At 52.0% G+C, this 24586-nt stretch overlaps 2 protein-coding genes across 10 annotated transcripts in view; one reads left to right on the top strand and one right to left on the bottom strand.

The window, feature by feature from the left end:
• Window positions 1-4670, top strand: part of DDX39A (DExD-box helicase 39A) — a 10517-nt gene extending 5847 nt beyond the window's left edge. For both annotated transcript variants that reach the window (XM_084757515.1, XM_084757516.1), the window contains exons 2-11: window positions 581-792; window positions 1025-1152; window positions 1912-2004; window positions 2336-2519; window positions 3155-3273; window positions 3630-3761; window positions 3847-3956; window positions 4056-4200; window positions 4292-4439; window positions 4527-4670. In XM_084757515.1, coding sequence (XP_084613641.1) covers window positions 585-792; window positions 1025-1152; window positions 1912-2004; window positions 2336-2519; window positions 3155-3273; window positions 3630-3761; window positions 3847-3956; window positions 4056-4200; window positions 4292-4439; window positions 4527-4543 — 1284 coding nt within the window. In that variant the 5' untranslated portion in view covers window positions 581-584 and the 3' untranslated portion in view covers window positions 4544-4670. The remainder of the gene's footprint in view (window positions 1-580; window positions 793-1024; window positions 1153-1911; window positions 2005-2335; window positions 2520-3154; window positions 3274-3629; window positions 3762-3846; window positions 3957-4055; window positions 4201-4291; window positions 4440-4526) is intronic.
• ADGRE5 (adhesion G protein-coupled receptor E5) lies at window positions 4643-24586 on the bottom strand. Of its 8 annotated transcripts, none has more exons than XM_084757508.1 (20): window positions 24330-24586; window positions 16865-16918; window positions 16536-16718; window positions 15937-16083; window positions 14100-14261; window positions 12412-12558; window positions 11350-11496; window positions 11222-11268; window positions 11062-11139; window positions 10248-10416; window positions 10051-10167; window positions 9660-9895; window positions 7159-7320; window positions 6536-6727; window positions 6185-6411; window positions 6028-6097; window positions 5841-5932; window positions 5561-5729; window positions 5336-5440; window positions 4643-5259 (listed from the first exon to the last, which is right to left on the bottom strand). In XM_084757508.1, the coding sequence occupies exons 1-20, from the start codon at window positions 24358-24360 to the stop codon at window positions 5230-5232; spliced, it is 2565 nt and encodes an 854-aa protein (XP_084613634.1). In that variant the 5' UTR covers window positions 24361-24586; the 3' UTR covers window positions 4643-5229. The 8 variants fall into 8 exon arrangements, with proteins under 8 accessions (XP_084613634.1, XP_084613633.1, XP_084613635.1 ...); XM_084757507.1 differs by having other exon boundaries at window positions 7159-7323; window positions 24330-24585; XM_084757509.1 differs by having other exon boundaries at window positions 7159-7323; window positions 14100-14243; window positions 24330-24584.

Here is a 24586-nt window from a genome sequence, read left to right as displayed (position 1 = left end):
TGGTGGAGTGCTTGTCAAGAACACATACCCCTAGCAGGGTATAAAAACAGAAAACATGAGGTGGCACACACCTGTACTGCTGTCACTTAGGATGCAGAGCAGGCAGATCTTTGACTTTGAGGCAACCTGTTAAACAAACCAAGTCTCAAGCGGCAAGGGTAATATAGTGAAATCCTGTCTCAAAAACAATTGTGTGTGTGCAGAGACTTGAGGACAGGGTACCCTTGGGTGGAAGTCCCATGGACTGATCAGATGATGCACAGGGAAGTGAGCAAGGTCCAGGCCGGGACGGCCATAGCGAAGAACCCTTGTGATCACCATCCCTGTCTGATCTGCGTGCTGGGGACAAAACTTCCTAGGTAAAGGCTTTGGACTGATCCGTGTCCCCAGCTGTAATATGGAATTGGTATTTCACTGAAGACCTTAGAATGCTTATAGTAGGTGGGTGGTATTGGATGAGAAAGTGTGGTTTGTAGCAGGTGGGAGGTTGCTGAGAGGGGCAGGGGATGGTATTGTCCAGGTGCACCGCCGAGCTCTGCCAACTCCCTTCCTGACCTGCTTTCCTGTCTTGTGTTCTCAGTGCCATGGCAGAACAGGATGTGGAAAATGAGCTTTTGGATTATGATGAAGATGAAGAGCCCCAGGCACCCCAGGAGAGCACTCCAGCTCCCCCGAAGAAAGATGTCAAAGGGTCTTACGTCTCCATCCACAGTTCTGGCTTCCGGGACTTCCTGCTGAAGCCGGAGCTCCTGAGAGCTATAGTTGACTGTGGCTTCGAGCATCCCTCAGAAGGTATGCTACCCTGGTGTCAGTCCCAACCACGCCCTCTTCCCAGAGCTAATCCTGCCCATCTTGAGCTTCTTCCAGGCCTTGGGTAAGGGGTATGCCCTCACGTGAGTCCATTACATTAGCAACCCTGTGCAAGCAGGTGGTTGGAGCCTGACCCTACAGAACCTCCTCTGATAGAGGAGTGTGCAGGGAGGCAGCATCCAGGCTCTTACTCAAACACTGTTTTCTTCCTCAGTCCAGCATGAGTGTATTCCCCAGGCCATTCTGGGTATGGATGTCCTGTGCCAGGCCAAGTCTGGGATGGGCAAGACAGCTGTGTTTGTGCTGGCCACCCTGCAGCAGATAGAGCCCGTCAATGGCCAGGTAGGTGTAGGCTCCTTTCTGGGCTGGGGTCCCATGTGGCAGTGCAGCCTTGGATCTCTGAAACTGCTTCCATATTCCTTTTGCGGGCTTTTGGATTTAAGCTGGGAAGTGAGACTAAGCAAGGTGTTCTAATGCCACCATTATAGGTAAATCCTAGGGTCTTAAGAGAGTTAAGAGCATGCTGGGCGTGGTGGGGCACGCCTTTGATCCTAGCACTTGGGAGTCAGAGCGGATCTCTGAGTTCAAGGCCAGCCTGGTCTACAAAGTGAGTCCAGGACAGCCAAGGCAACACAGAGAAACCCTGTCTCAAAAATAAAAATAAGAAAATTATGTGTTGGAGTCCAGTATAGGAAGCTGAGGCAGAATTGAGAGTTCCAGACCATAGGAAGACCTTGCTTAATAACAAAAATTTCATGTGATGGTAGGCTGGAGTGTGGCTGTGTGGTAGCACTCTTGGGTGGCATGTGTGAGGCTTTGCTTTGTATTCTTGTCTGCTTGTGTTTCCAAGGCCTGGTGTGAGCATGAGGATTCAGGGAAGGGCTGTGCTCTGGGGGTCAATGTTGCCCTTCTCTCTCCCTGGCCTCTTGTGGGAGACACGCCTTGTTAGCCATGAGAAAGTTTGAGGATAGGTTAAGGGTAAGAGACCTGGAGTTGTTTGAGCCTTCAGATGGAAGAAGCTATTTTAATAGGTACACTGTGGGCTGGGGTGGGTAGAGGTGGATTCTGGGAAAGAAGACCTATTCCTTGCCCACTCTGCAGGTATCAGTGCTGGTCATGTGCCACACGAGGGAGCTGGCCTTCCAGATCAGCAAGGAGTATGAGCGCTTCTCTAAGTACATGCCCAGTGTCAAGGTAAGCCTCCTCAGGGAATGGGCTAGGGACCACGCGGCCATCTAAAGCCTTGCTGGCCTCAGCTCCAGCCCAGACAGCATTTAGCAAGCTTGCGGTTTGTGGTAACTTAAATTCCTTAAAAGCCTGACGAGTTATGCCCAGCCCCACATGTGTTGGTCCCACATATTCTCCCCAGCAGAGCAGCCTCTTGGTCTTACCCCTGCTACTCTTCAGGCTCCCCTGTCCCCTGAGGGAGAGAGGTTAGAGTGTCAGGTGCCCTTGGGGTGGCCGGGACTGATGCTGTGGATCACCGCCCCCGTGGGTGGAACAGCTTCCTTTCTGTCCCCCACAGGTATCTGTGTTCTTTGGAGGCCTCTCCATTAAGAAGGATGAAGACGTGTTGAAGAAGAACTGTCCCCATGTTGTGGTGGGGACACCAGGCCGGATCCTGGCGCTTGTACGGAGCAGGAGCCTCAACCTGAGGAATGTGAAGCACTTTGTGCTAGATGAATGTGACAAGATGCTGGAACAGCTGGGTGAGCATCTACTGGCCTATCCAGCCAGTTCCCCACTCACAGAGGCATGGCCATTTTTCTAGGGGGCCTGGTACGGCAGGCAGTGGCTCTCACAGTGGGTCACATGGGCGGCCAGAACTAGGGCTCCTGGGGAGCCTGCGGGAAAGTTGGGGTGTTGACAGTGTGTGCTGCTTCTGAGCCCAAGTTGGTTGGTACCATAGGCCCCACGAGCTGCCATCCCTGTAGGACATGTAGGCACACCCAGGGGATCTGGAGGAGTAGAGTGGCCTCTGCCACACATCAGGGGCTGGGAGAGATGGGCATGTGTCCTGGGAAGCAGCTGCAGCTCTCACGCCAGCGGCTGTCTCTGCCTCAGGCTCCCTTTCCCGAAGCGTGGCTCAAGGCGCACTGGCAGGGCCGCTCCATGCTGGCAGCGAGTAAGTGGACCGCGGCTCCTCCCATGCCTGCGCTCCCGCACGCCCGCCCATCCGAGCCCAGTCCCTCAGGCAGTGGGGACACACCCCTGGCCCCACTCCACCATGGCTTTGGTGCCATTGTTCTCTGGCCCAGGTTGGGAAGGGCTGGTTCCTCTCTGGTGTGGGTCTGCTCAGTCAGACAAAGCACTCAGGCTTGCTGTATGTTGGCATCCTATGCAGACATGCGTCGTGATGTGCAGGAGATCTTTCGCCTTACACCCCATGAGAAGCAGTGTATGATGTTCAGCGCCACCCTGAGCAAGGAGATCCGGCCAGTCTGCAGGAAGTTCATGCAGGATGTGAGTAGGGTGATGTCCCAGCTGGCCACCTGCCCACCGTGGCTGACACCTCAGCGCAGCAGCTTTGGTCCTCCCTGAGGGCCTGGGCCACTCGCGACACCCACTGCTCTCTCATGGCCTGGAGGATGCTGGGAGGCCGGCGTAGCTCCTTCAGACGGGGAGCTGAGTGTGTTCCACAGCTGAGCCAGAGCAGAGCTTACATCCGGCTTTTGGGAGAGAATTGTTTACTGAGGTTGGGTACAACAGGCCCTCTGGGAATCATCAATACAGAGGAGCTGCTCCCTGGAAGGTTGCGGGCACATGAGACGCCCAGAAGTGAGCTCTACTCGCCCCTTCCTGCTTCCCTTCCCACACAGCCCATGGAGGTGTTTGTGGACGACGAGACCAAGCTCACATTGCACGGGCTGCAGCAGTATTACGTCAAGCTCAAGGACAGCGAGAAGAACCGTAAACTGTTTGACCTCCTCGACGTGCTAGAGTTTAACCAGGTGATGCTGACACTTGCTCACACCAACATCTGGGCCTGGGGGGTGATTCTGCATGGGCCTAAACAGCACTCTGCTTCCTCGTCAGGTGGTGATCTTTGTCAAGTCTGTGCAGCGCTGCATGGCCCTGGCCCAGCTTCTGGTGGAGCAGAACTTCCCAGCCATTGCTATTCACCGCGGCATGGCCCAGGAGGAGCGGTGAGTACATAGCTGCCATGGCCAGGGTTGAGTATGTGATGCCCCCCATGGCCAGGGTGGCCCCAGGACTGTGTGTGATGCCTCTGTCTCCCGTTCTAGCCTGTCCCGCTACCAGCAGTTCAAGGACTTCCAACGTCGGATCCTGGTGGCCACCAATCTGTTTGGCAGAGGTATGGACATTGAGCGAGTCAACATTGTCTTCAACTACGACATGCCAGAGGACTCGGATACCTACCTTCACAGAGTGAGTGCTTCCTCCCAAGGGGGCTGGGTCAGGGCCCCATCCTTCCTCAGATCACAAGGAGTGCCTTCTCCTGACCCCCATCTCCCTGCAGGTGGCTCGTGCTGGTCGCTTTGGTACCAAAGGCCTGGCAGTCACTTTTGTATCTGATGAGAATGATGCCAAAATCCTTAATGATGTTCAAGACCGGTTTGAAGTGAATGTGGCGGAGCTTCCAGAAGAAATAGACATCTCCACATACAGTAAGTGGCTAGGGCTATCCTTGGTACAGAAGATCTGGGCTTCAGGATAAGGCCCTCCTCCTCACTGCCTCACTCTTGTCTTTACAGTTGAGCAGAGCCGGTAACCACGCGTAGCCAAGGCACCCGACCACCCTCTTTCCCACCTGCTACTTCAGATCCTCTTCATAGATGACAAATAAATGTCTCTTTTTATTGTTCCAAAGCTGTGTAAGAATAAATTTTTATTGTGGATCCCTGGCTTCCAGTCTCATCCTGTCAACTCCTTGTGGACCCGGGGGCCAGCAAACCCCTCCTCCACAGGCAAGCCATCTGTTTTTCATCAGTATGCTATTTAATTTTGTGCGTCAACATGAAAGGCTTACAGGTTTAAAACTTTACAAAACATAACCTTTTAACTATGAGACCATTCTGCCCTGGATGTGGGGCAACTGGGCCTCTGTACCGTGAGTGAGCCTCAGCAGCAGGCAGGATCCTTGATCATGGCATCAGTCTTAGCTTAAGGAAATTGAACCCAGCACGCCTCTTAGGCGCCAAGAGCCCAGGCCAAGGGACCTTCACCTCTGTCCTAGGTCTGCTCATCTCTTGTACCAGGTCAATGGGCTCGCTGGCTTCTCTTTCTGGGGAGGCAGTAGCTAGTGGGGCAAAGAGACAACCGGAAGCAGGGCCAGTGGCTCCTTTGTCCCACTGCAGGGCTCAAAGCCAGGTATAATCAAAATGGAGCCAAAGATCAGAAGATGGCAGGAACACAAGGCAGAAGAGTATGTGCTGCTGTCTTGGCTGGAACTTCCTTTCACATCCCTGATTCTGAGGGCCTGAGAGCCTGCAGAGGAAGGAGCCTTTGAGGCTAAGCTCACCCAGGCCTGCCCTCCCAGCCCTGCCCCAGGCTAGCCCCTTACCCGTGTCTGACTCTGGCTTGTGCCAGTCCCCATTGTGGAAGAGCTGAACTCTGAGTACTTGTTCCCAGCAAGCAAGCAGGCCCACTTGCGGTATTCCTCTCTCACCTGTGAGCCCAAGGTGCCAGGTTACAAGGAGAAAGGAGCTGGGCTTGGGGCTCAGGCCTGGGCCTGCCTCCCTCCCCACCCCTGCCACACTCTTCCCATAGCTGGCTCTGGTCGGCCTACCTTCTTATTGAGCAGGCAGAGCATCACGTACAGGTAAAGGCCCTGCAGGCAGTTGAGCAGGGTAAAGATGTAGGATAGCCATTGGCTGTGGGGGTTGAAGAGGAACAGGCCGAAGACCCAGGTGCAACCCAGCACGAAGAGTTGGGCAGTGGCTGTGATGGTTAGCACCCTGCGGGGGTGGGCAGTTGCAGCTAGCAGCCTGGTCTCCAGCCCTCGCCTGCTCAACCCTAGCCCTCCTCTATATGGCTCTGTCCAAAGCCTCCCTCCCCTCCCCTCTCACCTCGCCTTCCTTAATTTCTTCATGTTTGGGTTGATTTCAGAAAACTTCATCATGAGCTTCCAGACAGTGATCACAAAAATGGCAGCGTTACACTGGGAAGGGACCATGGAGCTTAGGTTAGGGGGTGCACATAGGTAGGTAGTAATAGTCTCATTGCTTAGGCCTCCAGCACCCAGAGACTGCTTACCAAAATGATGAAGGCCAGGGGTCCCACAAAGCTCCAGAGAAAGCCATCCTTCTTGTAGTTAAGCCAGCAGCTGAAGGAGGAGGAAGTGTTGCGTCAGTGCCCCGTCACCAGGCCCCAACACCCAGCTGTGGCCTTACCTCGACATGCAAACACTCACTATGTCGGATGCCCATATCCCTCTATTTTGACAGCAGCTGAGATGGCCACAATGAGGAGGGGCACCCCGTAGCCAGTCAGGCAGCGACACCATGTATTCAGGCCTTGGCCCTGGAACACGCGCACCACAAGGAAGTAGAGCTCAACGCCCTCCAGGGCCATCCAGCAGAAGGCTGCCAGGAAGCAGTAGTGCAGCAACACTGCCACCAGGCGGCAGCGCAGGCTCACCTGTGGGTGCAGAGGATTGGGCCCTGTCAGCGCAGGCCAAGCCTCACAAATGCCCCCTCGCAGCTTTGCCTCCATCAGGTCCTGTTTCCACACTGAGCCCCAGGCTACCCAGGGCACGACATACCTCACCCCCTTCATTCTCGACGCCCACCAGGAATATGACAGAGCCCAGGAAAAGGCAGATGCACAAGTGCAGGTGCACCATGGTTCGAGAACTCTGGATGGGCTTCACCAGCAGGAAGGTCAGGATACACAGCAGCAGGCAGGCCAGGGAAATGGACAGCCCCACCTTGGTGATGAAGGCCAGCGTCGGGTCCTAGGGGCAGGCAACTCAGGATGAGTGGCGGTCCCTCACCCCCCTCCCGGGGCAAGTCAGCCCGCACTCCTGCCGTAGACCACAGCTAATTTCAGATGACCATGTGGCTCCGGTTATGGCCATGTTCAGACAGCTGTACTTCCTGGGATAGTCTATTCCAGGTCTTTTTTTATTTTTATTTTTAATGACATTTATGTATTTGTGGGGGGGGTCTGGAGCTAGACCTCAGGTTATTAGGTTGGCTGCCTGCAGGCACCTTTACTCCTCTGACCCATCTCATCTGCCGGAACTGGTGCGTTTTTAGCAGTCCTGCACAGGGATTCAGGCAGAGGTCATAGGAACTGAGAAGCAAGGCATGGGACCATCCGAAGCGACCTATTTTGGTTCTGCCTCCTGCCTGGCTGTCTACGGGTCCAGGGCTTACCGCTTACCTGCACATTGTATTGGGCCATTAGGATGGCGAAGCTGGTCAGGTGGTTGCAGTGGCAGAAACCAGTGCTGTTCATCGAGCAGCCGTCGGTGGCCCAGGCCCCACTCCCATTGTCATGGGCTCTCCAGAAGGCACATATCAGCTCTTGGCGTGGCTTAATGGACTTCTGTGGGCAGAGAAGTGGGGAAGGTGTCAGGAGCACACTTAGGGTCAGGGCCTGGTGTAAGCAGAGACCCTCGCTTTTGGCTGCATAAATAACATATCTACTGTGTACTTGGAGAGCACAGAGAGCCAGCCATGGAAGACAGAGGACACCAGTCCCTGCTCTGAGTTGAAGCAAATCACAGGCAGCAACAGGTAATAAAAACCAGTGGGGAATGGTTGCTTACAGATTGTAATTTAAAGACACAAACCAGGTTTATGGAATGTTCTACAAGTGGAGGGTCCCCAGCTATATGTATATAGTCTCATATATTCCAGGGTGCCCTCACAGTCACTGTGTGGCTGAGAATGACGCCTACCCTTTTCTTCCTGCTTCTATCTTCTGAGCGTTTATGTAGTACGCTAGACTTTGAATCCAGGCCTTCATGCATGCTAGAAAAGCACTCTACCAGCAGAGCTATCCCACCAGCCTAAACTAATTTGTTTTTGGTTTTTTGAGACATGGTTTCTCTGTGTAGACCAGGCTGGCCTCGAACTCACAGCGATCTGCCTGCCTCTGCCTCCCAGGTGCTGGGATTAAAGGTATGCGCCACCACCGCCTGGCTAAACTAGTTTGTTTTTTTTTTTTAACTTTGAAAGTTAACATGTATGTAGCTAGGTATGGCACACACCTTTAATCTAAACCCTGAGAGTAGGTATAGGTGGGTCTCTGAGTTCCAGATACACAGTGAGACCTTGTCCCATAACAAGGGTTGGAGGTGGGAGGCAGGCCTGGAGAAACGTCTCAGGAGTTAAAGGAGTATTGGCTGTTCTTCCAGAGGACCCAAGTTTACGTTACAGCACTCACATGGTAGCTCACCCACAACTGCCTTCATTCTCGTTCCAGGGAGTCCTCTTCTGGCCTCCAAGGGACTAGACATACACACAGCTCACAGATAGACATGCAGGCAAAACACCTGAACACATAATTTTTTTAAACTGCATTGATAAACCGGGCGTGGTGGCGCACGCCTTTAATCCCAGCACCCGGGAGGCAGAGGCAGGCAGATCGCTGTGAGTTCGAGGCCAGCCTGGACTACAAAGTGAGTCCAGGGCAGTCAAGGCTACACAGAGAAACCCTGTCTCGAAAAACAAAACAAAACAAAACAAAAAAGGGCCGGGCGTGGTGGCGCACGCCTTTAATCCCAGCACCCGGGAGGCAGAGGCAGGCAGATCGCTGTGAGTTCGAGGCCAGCCTGGTCTACAGAGTGAGTCCCGGATTGCCAAGGCTACACAGAGAAACCCTGTCTCAAAAGACAAAAAAAAAAAAAAAAAAAAAAAAACAGCATTGATGGGGGCTGCACTTGTATTCTAGCATGCATATGGAAGATAGAAGACACACTTTTAGGAGAGCCACCAGTTTTATCCTGCTATGATGTAGGTCTTGGAGATCCGACTCAGGTTGGGAACTAAAATTGAGGCTTAGTGAAAAGGACCTTTGTCCACTGACCCATCTTGTCAGGCCTAGACTGAGAAAACAATAATTTTATGGTACTGAGTGAGGATCAAACCTCAGGCCTTACCATGACAGGTGAGCATTTTACAATCGAGTCAACAACTACTGGCCTTGCCTGCCAAGTATGTTTGTTCATTCATTCATTTATTCACTCACTAATTCATTCACTCATCCAATTCAACAGTGGGGCTGAGCCCAAGGGCTTTCTGAGTGCTAACCAAGTGCTGTACCATTGAGTTTGAAGAGAAGACCCGGCCAAGTGGCTCAGGCTGGCCTTCACTCTAGTTCAGAACCTTTGAGTCTCCCTGCCTCCCAGAAGCTGAGAGTAAAGTGCCTATGCCACAAGATGAAGCTCAGGTTTGTTCTTTTTGCTGTTTATTTTTTGAGACAGGGTCTCTCTAGGGAGCTCTATCTTGAACTAAAGGTGTGTGTCACCACACCCAGCTGTAACTTTTATGTATTTTTAGTGGTTTTTTAAAAATTAAATTGTGTGTGTGTGTGTGTGTGTGTGTGTGTGTGTGTGTGTGTGTATGTATGAAGGAAGGAGTCAGGACAACTTTTGGGAGTTGGTTCTCTCCTACCATGTAGGGCAAGAAGAGACAGTTTAGGGGGCTGGAGAGATGGCTCAGTGGTTAAGAGTGCTGTCCTGCTCTTCCAAAGGTCCTGAGTTCAATTCCCAGCAACCACATGGTGGCTCACAACCATCTGTAATGTGATCTGATGCCCTCTTCTGGCCTGTAGGTGTACATGCAGGCAGAACACTGTATATATAATAATAAATAAATAAATCTTAAAAAAAAAAAAAAAAGAGCCAATTTGACTCTGGCTGCCGTCCCAGCCCTTACCTCCCATTCAGGAGTCACAGAATAGAAGTTGAGCGTGACATTTGAGGCGAGCTTCTCAGTGTCCGTGTTGGTCAGAAAGATGGAACTGATGTTCGAACGGAGCTCAAGTGAAACATCGAGAACTGGGCTTCCGAAGCGTTCCTCCAAGGCATCCCACCTCCTGTCCAGGCTCAAGGAGGCATTGGCCAGCAACTTCTGTATATTTAGACTGGACAGGATGCCTGCCACGGAGTAGCCTGGGGGCAGACATGGAGGCTTGCCCCTGTCCTCTCTGTACTCCATCCTCCCAGCCCTAGTTTGTCAAGTTCCTCCCGATGGGCTGGTGTCTACCTTCCCTACACACCAGACCTCACCCTGGCTTCCCTGGGTGGCGCCCTCTCTGGACCCCTACCATTTCCTGAGCTTTTGGCTCCAGCTGTCACAGCCCAGTCCAGCATCATCCAACCTTGTTTGGAGTGCACTGTGGTAACATCTTTGTTGTTTTGCTCCTTGATCATTAGGGACAGTTCTGAAGAGACAGGGACAGTGACTGGGGAAACCAAGGACAGGATGGTGTCTGGGGGGTGGAGCAAGAGGAGGACAGCTTACCAGTGTTTGAAGGGGACATATAGGTGAAAGGGCCTTTGGGTAAGAACTTAGCCAAGGTCCGAAGGCTTTGTTCCATGATTGAGAGCAACTGGGTGGCCACTTGGTGGCGGGCTAGATGCTCGATATCCATGGGGGCTTCCAGCAGCTTGTCCAGGGCCTCAATGAGTTTCTAGGAGGATGAATAATAGAGTCATTAAGGTTTTGAACCACAGAAACCGACCAAAGGACCCATCCCACCAGCAGACAGTGGAGAGCCACATGGGCTGCCTGGGCAACCAGCTGGAGGAGTACATGAAGACTTATACAGTAGGGGCTGGAGAGATGGCTCAGCGGTTAAGAGCGCTGGCAGCTCTTCCAGACGTCCTGAGTTCAATTCCCGGCAACATTTATAATGTGATATAATGCCCTCTTCTGGCACACAGGTGTACATGCAAATAGAGCACTCATACACAATAAATAAATAAAATCTTTCTTTTTTTTTTAATTCTTGGTTTTTCGAGACAGAGTTTCTCTGTGTAGCCTTGGCTGTCCTGGACTCGCTTTGTAGACCAGGCTGGCCTCGAACTCACAGCAATCCTTTTGCCTCTGCCTCCCGAGTGCTGGGATTACAAGCGTGTGCCTGGTTTTAACTCTATTCTTAACTGCTCCAGTCACTGCCATTATAACCCATGTGTCATAGCCACACACATGGCTGCACATGTCAGACCCATGTATCCCAAACCAGAAGTACTACTTGGATGGATGGAACTGTCAGTCTACACCGAAGCCTGTGGCTCGTTCCCCACTGCACTGGCATCCCCAGAGTCCCCCTCACCTTGATGGTGTAGTTGGCCGTAGCTGGATTGAAGTCTCTAAACAGACTCTGGACTTCAACAGAGAAGCGAAAGAGACTCTGAGAAGGGAAATGGTGGGTCAAGGATGGGCAGCAGCACAGTTGAAAGGACCCAACCTCCTGGTCCCCACTGGCTACTCACCTGACTATGGGCTTTGGGCAGCAGTGTCCACTTAGGAAAGGGTAGTTCTGTGGAGACAGGACTATGGTTCAATAACCTCAGAAGTGCATTTGCAGGGCATGGAGGTGCTGGGTGGCTAGGTCAGGTACCTTGGCACTTGGTGTCCATTGGTCTTCTGAAGGACTCAGTAATTTTCTCCCAACCCGGACGGCAGTGGCACTTATAAAAGCCCTGGGTGTTGATGCAGATGGTGGAATTGTGACACTGATGCTCCCCAGAGCTGCACTCATCTATATCTGGGGATACAGACACACACACACAAAAAAAATAAGGGCTTGGATCTTTTCCTGTCTGGCCCCAATCCCTGGCCTGAGGTACTGATCTCTGATGACCTCGGCGAGTGGTACGTGATGGGTGGGGGGTGTGCAAAGGCCTAAGGTGTGTAGACGTACGACTGAAAATATGGACTAAGGACTTTTTAGTAACGGAAGGCCAGCTGGGGTCTCCAGCGCCTTTCCTGGACGCCACAGCTTTTTCCAATTCTGGCCCAACAGAGAGCTTCCTTTCATTCCTTTGGTTAAGCACCGGGCTGAAGAGATGGCTCAGAGTTAGCCTTTGGGTTCAGTTCCCAACAAGTGCATCAAGTGGCTCACACCCACTTCCGGGGGACCTGAAACCTTCCTCTGGCTTCCTTGGGCACCTATACCCATGCGGTGCTCATAGATACACTCAAGGCACACACATATAAAATTGCCCTAAAATTCACTCTATATAGACCAGACCGTGCTGGATCTGCCTGTCTCCTGCTTGCCTTCCAAGTGCTGCAATTAAAGGCATGTATCACCACACTTGGCTAAGATTAAACCAAACAAACAAAAACTCCAGCTACGTGTGGTGGCGCACGCCTTTATTTGTTTGTTTGGTTGGTTGGTTTTGGTTTTTCGAGACAGGGTTTCTCTGTGTAGCCCTGGCTGTCCTGGACTCACTTTGTAGACCAGGCTGGCCTCGAACCCACAATGGTCTGCCTGCCTCTGCCTCCCATGCCACCGGGCGTGGTGGCGCACGCCTTTAATCCCAGCACTTGGGAGGCAGAGGCAGGCAGACCGCTGTGAGTTGGAGGCTAGCCTGGTCTACAAAGTGAGTCCAGGACAGCCAGGGCTACACAGAGAAACCCTGTGTCAAAAAACAACAACAAAAGGTTACATCTGCACCTTCGCACATTGTGTTGGTTGGGCCATTGGGGGATCCAGGAACAGGTTTCCAGCCTTTACGACAGATGCAAGAATAGTGGCCCAACTTGTTGATGCAATGCGTGGATTTGTGGCAGTTGTTTTGCCCAGTGGTGCATTCATTCAGATCTGGGAACAAAACCAAAGGGTCACTCCTGCCCCGACTCACAGCTCCGTGCACTGTAAGCAGTGCTCCGTCTTCTCACTACCCAAAACTCAACTTTACCTGCAGGGTACCTTATGGTGGCCTCTGCAGGACACTCCCCTGCAAGGATCAGGGGAGCCAGCTTATGCGTCGTCCCCAGGAAGGGGACTGGACTCTTGTTGCTTTCTAATCTTCCTCAGAACAGGATGCAATACTGTTCTCACAGTTGAGGAAGAGCTCAGATCCGGGGAGGCTCCACAGAGCTCCTGGCCTCAGAACAGCCTAGAGCCTCACTACCACGTAGAAGAAACATGTTGCTGGAAGCTGAGTCTTCAGAGGAATCTTCATCGCTCTTGGGGCTCCTGGGACCTTGCAGATCTTCTCCCTCTTCAGGCTACCAACCTGCCTTGCCTCCTCCCAGCTCCTGTCCACTCTTGCAGGTTCTTCTGGGGGCGCTTACACCTGTGCGTACCTTTGGGGGCTTCAGCCTGGCCTTGAGGTCAGGTGACACCCACACGAGCAGCTGCCCTGGGTGTTGGTGAAGATGCTGTGCTCCCAGAGACTCTAGGCCTCTGACCCTCATCTACCTCATGAGAAAAAGCAGAGGGATTGTGCGCTTGATGTTGAAGCCTCCGGCTCAGGGTTGGCCAGGTTTGACGACATAGAAGTATCTGGAACATTCCAGTCTTCCCTTGAGGGAAGAGCCCTTCTAATTCATATGAAGGCATCACAGGAGGTCCAGATGTGGAGGGAAGCAGAAGAGGGGGGTCCCCTAACTGCCAACAATCAGGGTGTGGCAGCTAGCAGTGTCCCAGCCTGAAGATCTGGAGCAAAGGCACATAGGACTCTCAGGAGCCAGGGCAGGGGGCACAGCCTCTGTCCAATTCTTACAGGGCACTGTTCCTTTGCAGAATCCCACATGGAATTCCAGGAACCTTGGGGACCGTGCTGCCTCACTCACACTAGGTGCCAGACCTGCCCTGAAAGGATTGAGACTTGCTCCCGAGCCACACTCCTCCCTCTAGAAAGAAACTCCACGGGAAGGTCACTAGATAGGCTTTGGTGCCACATAGTGCCCAGAGAGGGAGCTGTGCCCATGGGGCTAAGAGTAATAGGTATTTCTGTCTTCTCGCCTGTCATGGCCGCAGCCCATTTCCTTCTTGTACTGAACTGCCTGGCCTGGCAGCTGTGGGTTGACATCATGAGGTATGGGTAGGTCCCGGAGCAATGGTCCTTCATGACCCCCTTCTCTTGCCTACAGCTCTCTGAGTGCCTGTGGTGTGTGTGTGTGTGTGTGTGTGTGTGTGTGTGTGTGTGTGTGTGTGTGTGTGTCTCGGGGGTGTCGATATCACCTTGCCCGCCCAATCTGGCTACACCATTCCATGCTGTATTCAAGGAACCAGAATTGCTAGAGATAGTCAGAATGGTGATTGGGCAGAGAGCAATGAATGAAGCTGACCAAAAAGGGAGTCCAGGTACCAAGTGCTGTCTTCCGGCAGGAGTAATAGCAGGGAATGTGACCTACCCTTGGGTGTCCTTTCTCCTGAGCCTCTAGACCTTAGCTGTGTCCACGGGTGCACTGTAGCTGGCTGCTCAGGGAGACTTCCAGGCGCAGTAGCAACTGTGTGGATCCCAGAGGGGACAGATGTCATCCCAGTGTCCACTGATGCTGGGAAGAGGACAGATACTGCAGTGGAACGTGATTGTGGTAGAGGCAGAGTATTTCTGAATGCCGTCCCGTTGGTTGATGCAAATGAGATGCAGATGGAGGTTCATGCAAATGAGATGCAGATGAACAGAAGAATGGTGGCTTATGAAAATGAGATGCAGATGAGCAGAAGGAGGTTCTGATCTTCTAGAACCGAGTAGTAGAGAAGGAGCAGAGGCTATGGCCCAAGGAATCCTCCCATCCTTTGGGATCCAGGTGGGCGTGTCTTCCAGTCCACGCAGGATGGCTCAGCACCATAATGAGTTCTTTTCTTCTCTAAGCTGGACGTTTTCTGTCACCCTCCTTGGGGCCCACAGAGACTCTCCCACGTGTCATCTCATATAGTGATACAATTTTTTGAAAAATCCATCTCTCTCTTTGAGACAGGGTCTCGTTAGGTAGCTCTGGCTGTCCTGGAACTCACAAAGTAGACTAGGCTGGCCTCAAACTCTGTCTGCTTCTGCAGTGCTAGGACTCAAGGCATGTGCCCCACACCTGGCTTTGAAAATGTCTCTTACATTCAAAGAGAACAATCTGCCTTGAGCTCACTTAAGACTATGTCCTACTGTGTGCTCAGTCTGTAACCTACTACCCTACTGTGTGTGGCCTGTTTAGTTTAGCCTGCCTTTAGGAGAACAGTGTAAGCAACCTTACTTGCCTTAGATTTCCCACATATTCAGGGGTTTTTTTTGGGGGGGGGAGTTGGGTTTTTTTTTCCGAGACAGGGTTTCTCTGTGTAGCCTTGGCTGTCTTCGACCAGGCTGGCCTCGAATTCACAGTGATCCCCCTGCCTCTGCCTCCTGAGTACTGGGATTAAAGGTGTGCTCCACCATGTATTCAGTTTTACAACCTAAGCTCAATGCATAGCTTTAATCTTAAATTAGCTCCTGGCCCAGAATAACATATGTGTATGTGTGTCTTCGTGTTTCTGAGTGTGTGTTGTGGTAACCATTTGCTGAAAACAACCACTGGGCTGAAAAAAAATGTGACTCAACAAATACCCACCAGAAATGCTGCAGACAACATGTGGCTATAAGTCAGTAATGTCTGTTTGCCATTATGTTTGCTGTTCTGAGTTAAGTAAAGTTATTTTTCCTTTGTCAAATTCTGTTGAGATTTCTGTTGAGAATCCCTAATTCTTTCCCCATGCTGTGCTCTCTGTGCTATTTAATAAATACAGAGCAAACCCCGCTGTTAGGGACAGACAGAAGACACGGGGAGAGAAGCCTGGAGACTTCTTTTTGTTTGCTTGCTTTGTTTTTGTTTTTCAAGACAGGGTTTTCCCATGTAGTCCTGGCTGTCCTGGAACTCGAAATCTGGCCTCAAACTCAAAGATATCCCCCTGCCTCTGCCTCCCGAGTACTGAGATTAAAGGCGTGCGCTGCCACTGTCAGCGCCACCAGGCTATTTTTGTTGTTTTGAGATGGTGTCTTTCTATATAGCTCTGGCTGTCCTGGAACTCACTACATACGCGTTACGTTCTAGCCTCACGTTCCAGTCTCAAACTCCAGAGTGTTGGAGCATAGATGTATGCCACAATACCAACTAAACAGGGCCAGAGCAAACCACAGGGGCCCTGCCTTATGGCTGCTCTGGTAATTACAATGGTGACAACGAAGCTGACAGTGGCACGGTGACATCAGCAGGCTCTTACCTCGACATGTGTTCTCACTCTCGTTAGCAAAGACTTGTGCTCCAGAAAGGAGCCTATATCCTGGGAAGCAGATGCAGTGGTAGCTTCCAATTGTGTTTTCACACTTGGCAAATGGTCCACAGGACAACTTCAAACACTCGTTGACATCTACAAGACAACAGGGGTCACATCCTGAAGCTACAAGACTCCCATCCCCACCTGACTGCCAATACGTGAACTGCTGATGACTTAGTATCTTTTGGGGGAAAAGTATGGGCCGTACTCAGGAAGCTGTGCGAGAGCTTAAGCAAGCTATCCCTGAAGGCTGATTGGTCAGCTCTGCTCCTCCCAGTCCTCTGGATGGAATCCTGGGTTAGGACATTACCAGTGTTGACGTAGAATGGAAGGCCAACCTTCTCCTTCCCAGGCCTAAAGCCATATTCAGGCACAGGATCCCGGGAGCCCAGGCCACCTCTCTCAGGAAACCCTAATTGTTCACTCCTTGCCTCCCCGTCTTGGGTTCTTTTTCTGTCTTTGATGAAGACTAAAATCCGCACCCTCCCCCACCCCAGGCCACACCTTATCAGCTCTCCACGTGTCCATCTCCCAAGCCTTTGTACCTTGACAGCTCCCCGAGGGTTTGTTCACGACGATCCCCGATGAAGAGTTGAAGCCTGCCTTACAGTGACAATCTCCATCGACACATTCAGAATTTTTAGGGCACCAAGTGGGACAACTTTCTGCGGGGGACAGATACTTCAGTAAGAAAGTAAAAAGGAAGCCCAGGAGAGGGGAAGTGCTGCCTAGAACAGAAATTTTAGGAAGGTATGAGAAAAGCCTAAACTTCCCCAGCGGCCACCCACCTCCTTGCAAGGCTCTGTGGTTGGCAGTGGGACACCCCACCCCACCCCCGCTCTGGCTGGGGAGCCCTTGGCTCCAACGGACTTACTGTTCTCATTGTTTTGTGTCCTAGCTCCCGACAGACTCAGTAAGATGCACACCACTGCAACAAAGCAGAAACTGGTCAGTTAGAACCCAGAGCAAGGACAGGAGGCCAATGTTGTGCATCTGTGGGCACTGGGTGCTGACCCTGCCAAAGGCTGAGGTTCTGTAGCTAATACTCAAAAGCAGACCAAGGAGCTGGGTCTAGTGACACTTGCTTATAAGTCAATCCCTCAGGACGCTGAGGCAGAGGGATTAGGAGTCATCCAACCCTGGTTCCATCTCAAAAGAAAAAAACAAAACAACAAACAAACAAACAAAACCACCCAACCAGCCAGGGCTGGAGATATGGATCAGTGGTTAAGAACACTGGCTATTCATCCAGAGGACATGAGTTCAGTTCCCAGCACCAGCATGGCAGCTCACAACCATGTGTAATAGGATCTGACACAGTCTTCTGATGTGCAGACATACATGCAGACAAACATCCATATACATAAAGTACATAAATAAATAGACCTTTTTAAAAATAAAACAACTCCCCACCCTGAGGATATGAGAACAGGAGAGCTGGTCCTGCCCTGAGAATATGGGAGCAGGAGAGCAGGCCCTGCCCTGACGACAAGGGAAGGGGCCGTGATCTAGGGTTCTGAGTCAACCTCACCCCAACATCTACCCCTGTATGTATGTATGACCTGCTGGAACACATGAAGGGGCCAGACCTGCAGATTCAAAGATTAAGAATCTCCTTGACACACAGTAACAACAGGATATCTGACAGCAGTCCCAATGAGGATCCGGTAACCATAGTGTAGGCCTCAAAACAGACCCATGACTCGTAGCAGTGAACATTTGAAAGTAAGCATATGTGAAGCCGGGCGGTGGTGGCACACGCCTTTAATCCCAGCACCCGGGAGGCAGAGGCAGGTAGATAGCTGTGAGTTCGAGGCCAGCCTGGTCTTCAAAGGGAGTCCAGGACAGCCAAGGCTACACAGAGAGGCCCCGTCTCGGAAAAAAAACAAAAACAAAAAAACCAAAAAACAAAACAGAGAGAAAAAAATACATAATGCAGGGGGGTCACTTCCTGCGGCTCAAACACCCACAGTCAGAGGATCAGTATCCATGATTGCTTGTGGGCAGTCCGGGACCTGGGGACCAGAGAGGTCTGGACAGGAAGCTGGGCTTTTGCCTCTTCAGGCCTATGAGGAAGTTGACAAAGGAACCCACAGGCCCCAAATCTATGTCAGATATGTCTTCCTCACTTTCTCCCTCTGTTTCCCTTTCTGTGGGGATGGAGGTGATGATGTCCTTCCATTGTGGGGACAAATCCTACATGGCAAAGTGACTAACACTTTTTTTTAGTTAGGTAATTTATTCAGATTACATCTCAATTGTTATCCCCTCACTTGTATCTTCCTGTCCCCCGTCTGTGTCCCCCCCCCTCCCCCCCCGCCGCCTTCATCCTATTACCCTCCCCTAGGTCTGTGAAAAAAAGGGACCTCCTCCCTCACCATATGGTCACAGCCTATCAGGTCTCTTCCTGGTTGCCTGCTTACCCTTCCTTTGAGTGCCAGCAGGCCTCCTCACCAAGGGGAAGTGGTCAAACTGGGGGCACCAGAGTTCATGTCAAAGTCAGTCTCCACTCTCCACACAACTGTGGAGGATGCGCTGTCCATTGGCTAGATCTGAATAGGGGGTCTAGGTTTATTGCATGTATTGTCCTTGGTTGGTACAGCAGTTTGAGCAGACCTCCCTGGGTCTAGATCTGCCAGCCTTGATCACTTTTTTTTTTTTTTTTTTTAAAGACAGCATTTCTCTATACAGTCCTGGCTGCCCTGGAACTCACTATGTGGAACAGGCTGGCCTTGAACTCAGAGAGATGCACCTACCTCTGCTTCCCAGAGTGCCACCACACCCCCAGTTTAACACTGTCCTTTACCCATACTCTGTTTGGTTTCTATCATTTTTTTTTTCTCAAAATGCTAAGATGAAACCCACAGCCTTTGCATGTAAGGCAGGCGCTCTACCCCCGAGCCTCATCCCCAACCTCTCTTCCTACTTTATTCCTAAATTGTTCAGGACGGGTTTGAACCTGAAATCCTCCTGCCTCAGTGTCCTGAGGAGCTGGGACAAGCCACGCTCTGACACTTCAATACCACACACACCTACCCACTGTCAACCACATGACCTGGTGGTGACATGTCAGGGAGGGCGCCTCACACACAGGAAGTGGCTGTGGTGGAGGGTGGGTGAGTCCTGAACACAGCCCCGAGGCCTTGTTGGTGTTGGTAGGCAACCTACCCAAGACAGGACTGGAAACCTGAGGTAACAGGGCATTCACTAGAGACAGACACCCAAGAAAGCAGAGAGGTGGAGAGAAAAGAAATGACAAGAGCCCAGAAAGAGAAGCAAGGCATGAAGCGAGGCCTGTGATCCCAGTAACTTGAGGCTGAGGCGGGAGGCTCCTCAGTTAGAAGCTATATAAAGGGCTGGAGAGATGGCTCAGCCGTTAAGAGCACTGGCTGTTCTTCCCAGAGGTCCTGAGTTCAATTCCCAGCAACCACATGGTGGCTCACAACCATCTGTAATGTGATCTGGCGCCCTCTTCTGGCCTGCAGGTGCACATGCAGACAGAGCACTCACACATAAATAAATAAATAAATATTTTGAAAAATAAGCTGGGCATGGTGGCGCCAACCTTTAATCCCAGCACTCAGGGAGGCAGAGGCAGTCGGATCACCCTGAGTTCAAGGCCAGGCTGGTCCACAAAGTTAGTCCAGGCCAGCCACGGCCATACAGAAAAACTGTCTCAAAAAAAACCAAAAACAATTTTTTAAAATGTTTAATCTTAAAAAGAAATAACCAAATAAAGAAAAGCTACCACAAATAAAAAGTTCAAGGGCGGCTGGGTAACTTAGTGGAAACCTGACTGAAGCAAGGTCCGGGGTTCCATCCACAAGACCAAAAAAATGAAGGTGGGGGGAGGACCCCACAGGATGGAGGAAGAGAGCTGACCTCTTTTTGGGTGTCATGACATATGGGCACGCGCGCGCGCGCGCACACACACATACACACACACACACACACACACACACACACACACATATACATACCCACCTATACAAAAACTAAAAATGAAATTAGAAGAAGAAAAAGAAGAAAAGAAGAAGAAGAAGAAGAAGAAGAAGGAGAAGAAGAAGAAGAAGAAAAAAATGGCAGTGGGAGAGACAGCTCAGTAGTTAAGAACACTGGCTGCTCTTTCAGTGGACCCAGGGTTCAAGTCCCAGCACCCACGTGGTGGCTCACAACAGTCTGTAACTCCAGCTCCAGGGACTTTGGTGGCCTCTTCTGGTCTTCAAGGGCACTATGCATACCTGTGGTGCAGTACATACATATCCAAGCAAAGCATTCCTGAACACTAAATAAATCTAAGGAGAGAGAGAGGGAAACCGGAAAGCAAGGGCAGTGGTGCCGCCCTGTAACGCCAACTGCTTGGGGTGCTGACGCAAGAGGATTGGAAGTCCCCAACCGGGGCTACAGATCCTACAGAGCGCAGGCACAAGAACCTGCTTCCCGGAATGAAAATAAGAAAAGGCCAGCGGAGGCCGCGAGGGGGGGGGGGGGGCACACAAACGGGGGGGGGGGCGACGGCGGGTGTATGTGGCAAGTGTGCAAGTGTGAAGGTGCAGGCCTGGCAGGTGTGAAGCCCTGGTTTCCCTCTCAGTACAGAAGAGGAAAAGAGCGGGAAAGGGGGGTGGACGGTGAGGACAGAAAGTGGGCAGGAAGTCGGCTCAAGAGCAGGGGGGCCCTGGGAAGAATTTAGGGGACCGAGTTGCTCCCACTGTGGGCAATACGACACCAAGCAAAGAATCCCAGCAATAGCAGTCCTAGAGAGCCCTAGGGTGACGGGCTGGGGGGGGCGGGGGGGGGATGGGTGAGTCATCCGGGAAATGACTCATCCACCACGGGGCTGGCTGCATGCCAGGTTCTCAGGGGCGGGCCAGAGAGGGGCTCCAGGGGTCAGGTGGGGCAGGGACAGCCTCTCTCAGAGGGTCCCCTGAAAGTTCAGTCTTTGTCTGACTGGGTTCCCCTCAGGCCCCTCGTAGTGGTGACCAGTCAGGCGGCTGTCCGGTTCAAATCAGAATTCCTCTTTCTCCTCTTGGGCCACAGGGCTGGACTTCTTGTCCCCACAGCCCCAAAGGAACCCAGTTCCTCTTTGCGGGACAAACCACAAAATGACCTTCCTTCCAGGATGGGCCCCAGGGCGATTCACAGTTCCTAAAGTCTAGTGGTACCAGTGTGTGCCTCTGTGTGAGCAGCCTCAGGGCCTTCCACTTTGATTTCTGAAACAGGGTCTCACTGAACTGTGAGGCTCATTGAGCCCCAGGAATCCAAAATGTGTGTCACCACATCCAGTTTCCCTCACAGTCGTCATCTTACCAACTGCCCTCTTCCCGGACACTTGAGTAACTTTTTACCAAATAATATTGATTTATTTTTAGGTGTCTGGATGTTTTGTCGGCGTGTATATTGCCTGGTGCATAGGGAGCGCAGAAGAGGGCATTGGATCCCCCTGGAAGTGGAGTTAAGGATAGTTTGAACCTCCATCCTCTGAAAGAACAGAGAGTGCTCCTAAACCACGGCGAGGCACCGCAATACCCACTTTCAGTTCCCACACTGGTGAGGCAGAGGCAGGCAGAACTCTGATAGACCTCAGCCTGGCCTACCTAGGCAGCTCCAGACCAGCCAAGGCTACATAGCAAGACCCTGTCTTAACAACAACAACAACAACAACAACAACAACAACAACAACAACACAGAAGTAGGGCGATTACTACAAATTCAAAACCAATCAGGGCTACATAGCTACAGTGCCAAACCCTGTCTCAAAACCAAAAGAACCAAAAAAAAAAAAAAAACAACCCTCAAAAGGAAGATACTTTGTTTCAAAAATCTGTAATCTCAGCCCCCGGGTGGAAGCAGGAGGCCAGAAGTTTAGGGTCCTCCTTAGCTACCAGGAAACCTTGTTTTCTTTCTTCCTTTGTTTTTTTTGTTTTGTTTTGTTTTGTTTTGTTTTACTTTGCAGACATGTTTCTTTGTGTAGCCTTGGGGGGAACTCTCTTCGTAGACAAGGCTGGCCTTGAACTCACAGCGATTAAGTACCTCTGCCTCCTGAGTGCTGGGCTTATGAGTGTATGTCACCACGCCCTGCGAAACCATATTTTTGGTTTCTTTGTTTTGTTTTGTTTGTTTTAAATGGGCTGGGCGTGGTGGTTGCATGCCTTTAATGCTGGGAGGCAGAGGCAGGTGGCTAGCTGTGAGTTTGAGGCCAGCCTGGTCTACAACGTGAGCCTAGGACAGCCAAGGCTACACAGAGAAAGCCTGTCTTGAAAAACTAAAATAAATAAGTTTTTAAAAATTTCAAAAAACAAAACAAAACAGAAAAGACTCAGAGGCCACATCAGAAGGTAGAGGCTAGGGTTATGTCCAATCTACACAAAGAGAAGTTGAAATTGAGGCTTGGAGTTTGGGGGGGGGGGGAGTGGTCAAACCAGGGCAGGCAAGGGAAGATAAACGGTGGCAGCAGAGTCACCCAAACTTTAGTGAGCTCCCTGACCTCTCACCCTGGGCGGGGCTCAACCCTCCATCCTGGCTGGAGCCACCGGCCAGGCCGCCTACATCTGGAGACTTGGAAGTCAACCAAACAGGAGCAGAGCTGTTCCCTTCTGCTCCCGGACACATCTGGTTCAAATTCCCAGGCTCAGACTGGAGCCACGGGACTCCTGCTCAGGGAATCCAGAAGTGGGGGTGAGGGCAGCCTTTGTGCTTCCCACCAGAGACACCCTGACCAGGAAAATCATCATCATCACAATGATAAAACAGTATATCCACCTTTCTCTCTCTCTCTCTCTCTCTCTCTCTCTCTCTCTCTCTCTCTCTCGTGTGTGTGTGTGTGTGTGTGTGTGTGTGTGTGTGTGTGTGTGTGTGTAGTCTTGAGACAGTATCTCATTGTGTAGCTCTGGCTGGCCTTGAACTTGCTATGTAGACCAGGCTGGCCTCTAACTCACAAGGTCACAGAAACCGCCCGCCTCTGCCTCCCAAGTGCTGGGATTAAAGACCCGAGATACTAGCTAAACTGTTAGGTTGGTTTTGAGACAAAGTCTCCTGTGGCCTCAAAGTCCATATGCAGCAGAGTGACCTTGAACTTCTGACCCTCCTGCCACCACTACCAGGGTACTGGGGTTGCAGACATGAATACCACACCGGTGTTAGCTTAGCTCATTCAAACTGCGAGCTAGAAAGTTGATGCACAACCTCTTGGCCCTTGAAAACAAAATGCAGCTGGTCTTGTTCCATTTTACAGAGGAAGAAACTGCAGCCCAAGGTCACTGTGACACAACCCAGTGACAGCCAGGCAGGCCCCTGCAGCTGTCTGCCACCAACTGTGCCCCACTGGGGACTCTATTCCCTGACTCTAGAGCCCACAGGCCACTGAGCTGCCTGCCACTTGCCACCTGTCGCTGGCACACAGGCCCGTCACTGTGGTTGGGGTAACCCCAGCTTGTGCCCCAAGTTGCATTTCTTCACTGTTTGTTGTCAAGTTACTTAGGTAACTTAGCAGTCAGATAACGGTTGGAGGCACCCAGGGGTAGGGTGGGAAAGATCAGAAAAGTCACAGCAAAAGCCAAGTTCAAAGCACGGTCTGGGAAGATCCCTTCAAGCCATCGGCTCAGGCCCAGGCAGGTCCCAAAGAGGGTCTCTGCAGTGTTCAGGGGAGACACAGCCCAGGACACAGTGGGGGGTGGGGGGTGCAGGGAGGCTGTTCCCACGCTCACTGAACCGAGCAGTCTTCCACGGGCGGTGCCTCTCATTAAGAGCCTCTGTGTGAGCCACAGGCAGCTGACTTTATCCAACATGTCTTTTTATTTTTTATATTACTAGTGTATGTGCGTTTTGCCTGCATGTATGTTTGTGCACTACATGGACTCTTGATGCCTGCAGAGGCAGAAGGTGTTGGCTCCCCTGAAACTAGAGCTACAGGGGGGGCCTCCATGTGGGTGGCAGGACCCAACAGGTCCTTTCTCAACGCTCTAACCCTCTGCACTATTTCTCCAGCTCCCGGCCTGCAGTTCTTTTTCATTTGTTCCCCCCCCCCCTTTTTTTTTCCATTTGTTCTTTTGAGACAAGGTCTTGCTTGTGTAGCCAAGGCTGACCTGGAACTGGTGACCCTCCCGCCTCAGCCTCCCTAATGCTGTGTGACACCAAGCCGGTTTTGCCGCTCCCTTTTTTGTGTCCTCCGCCCCCCCCCCCCCGCACCTCAGTTTCTCCCACTTAGACTCCAAATTGGCAGCAGTCAAGCCCATTAAGGGCCTTCTCGGGGCGCAGAGGTGCGAGGGCTTTGCCTGTCCCTGCCCCACCTGGCCACGTCCCGCGAGCTCCCTCCCGTGCCCCGCACAACCCCGAGGTCTCACCCAGCGGGAGGAGGCAGTGGGCGCCTGTCATGGTGGCACGGAACGGACGGCGGCGTCTGAGCTGACTGCGGTAGCGGCCGCCTGGGCTGGGCCTTTCTTTATGCACCGGGCGTGGGCAGGGCCCTCCCCGGAACTGTCCTCCCTGCAGGAAAGTAACAGGAAAGTGCCGGGGAAGCAGACCCAGGGCGCGGCGCGCGCCCGCGTCTGGAACAAACTCAACCCATCGCGAGCGCGGCCCCGGCACCCGGCACCCGCCC

Source organism: Acomys minous (genome assembly GCF_964271855.1).
Source record: "Acomys minous genome assembly, chromosome: 14".
Taxonomy (NCBI): domain Eukaryota; kingdom Metazoa; phylum Chordata; class Mammalia; order Rodentia; family Muridae; genus Acomys; species Acomys minous.
Note: the sequence above shows the minus strand (reverse complement) of the source record. Positions and strands in the feature narration are given on the sequence as shown.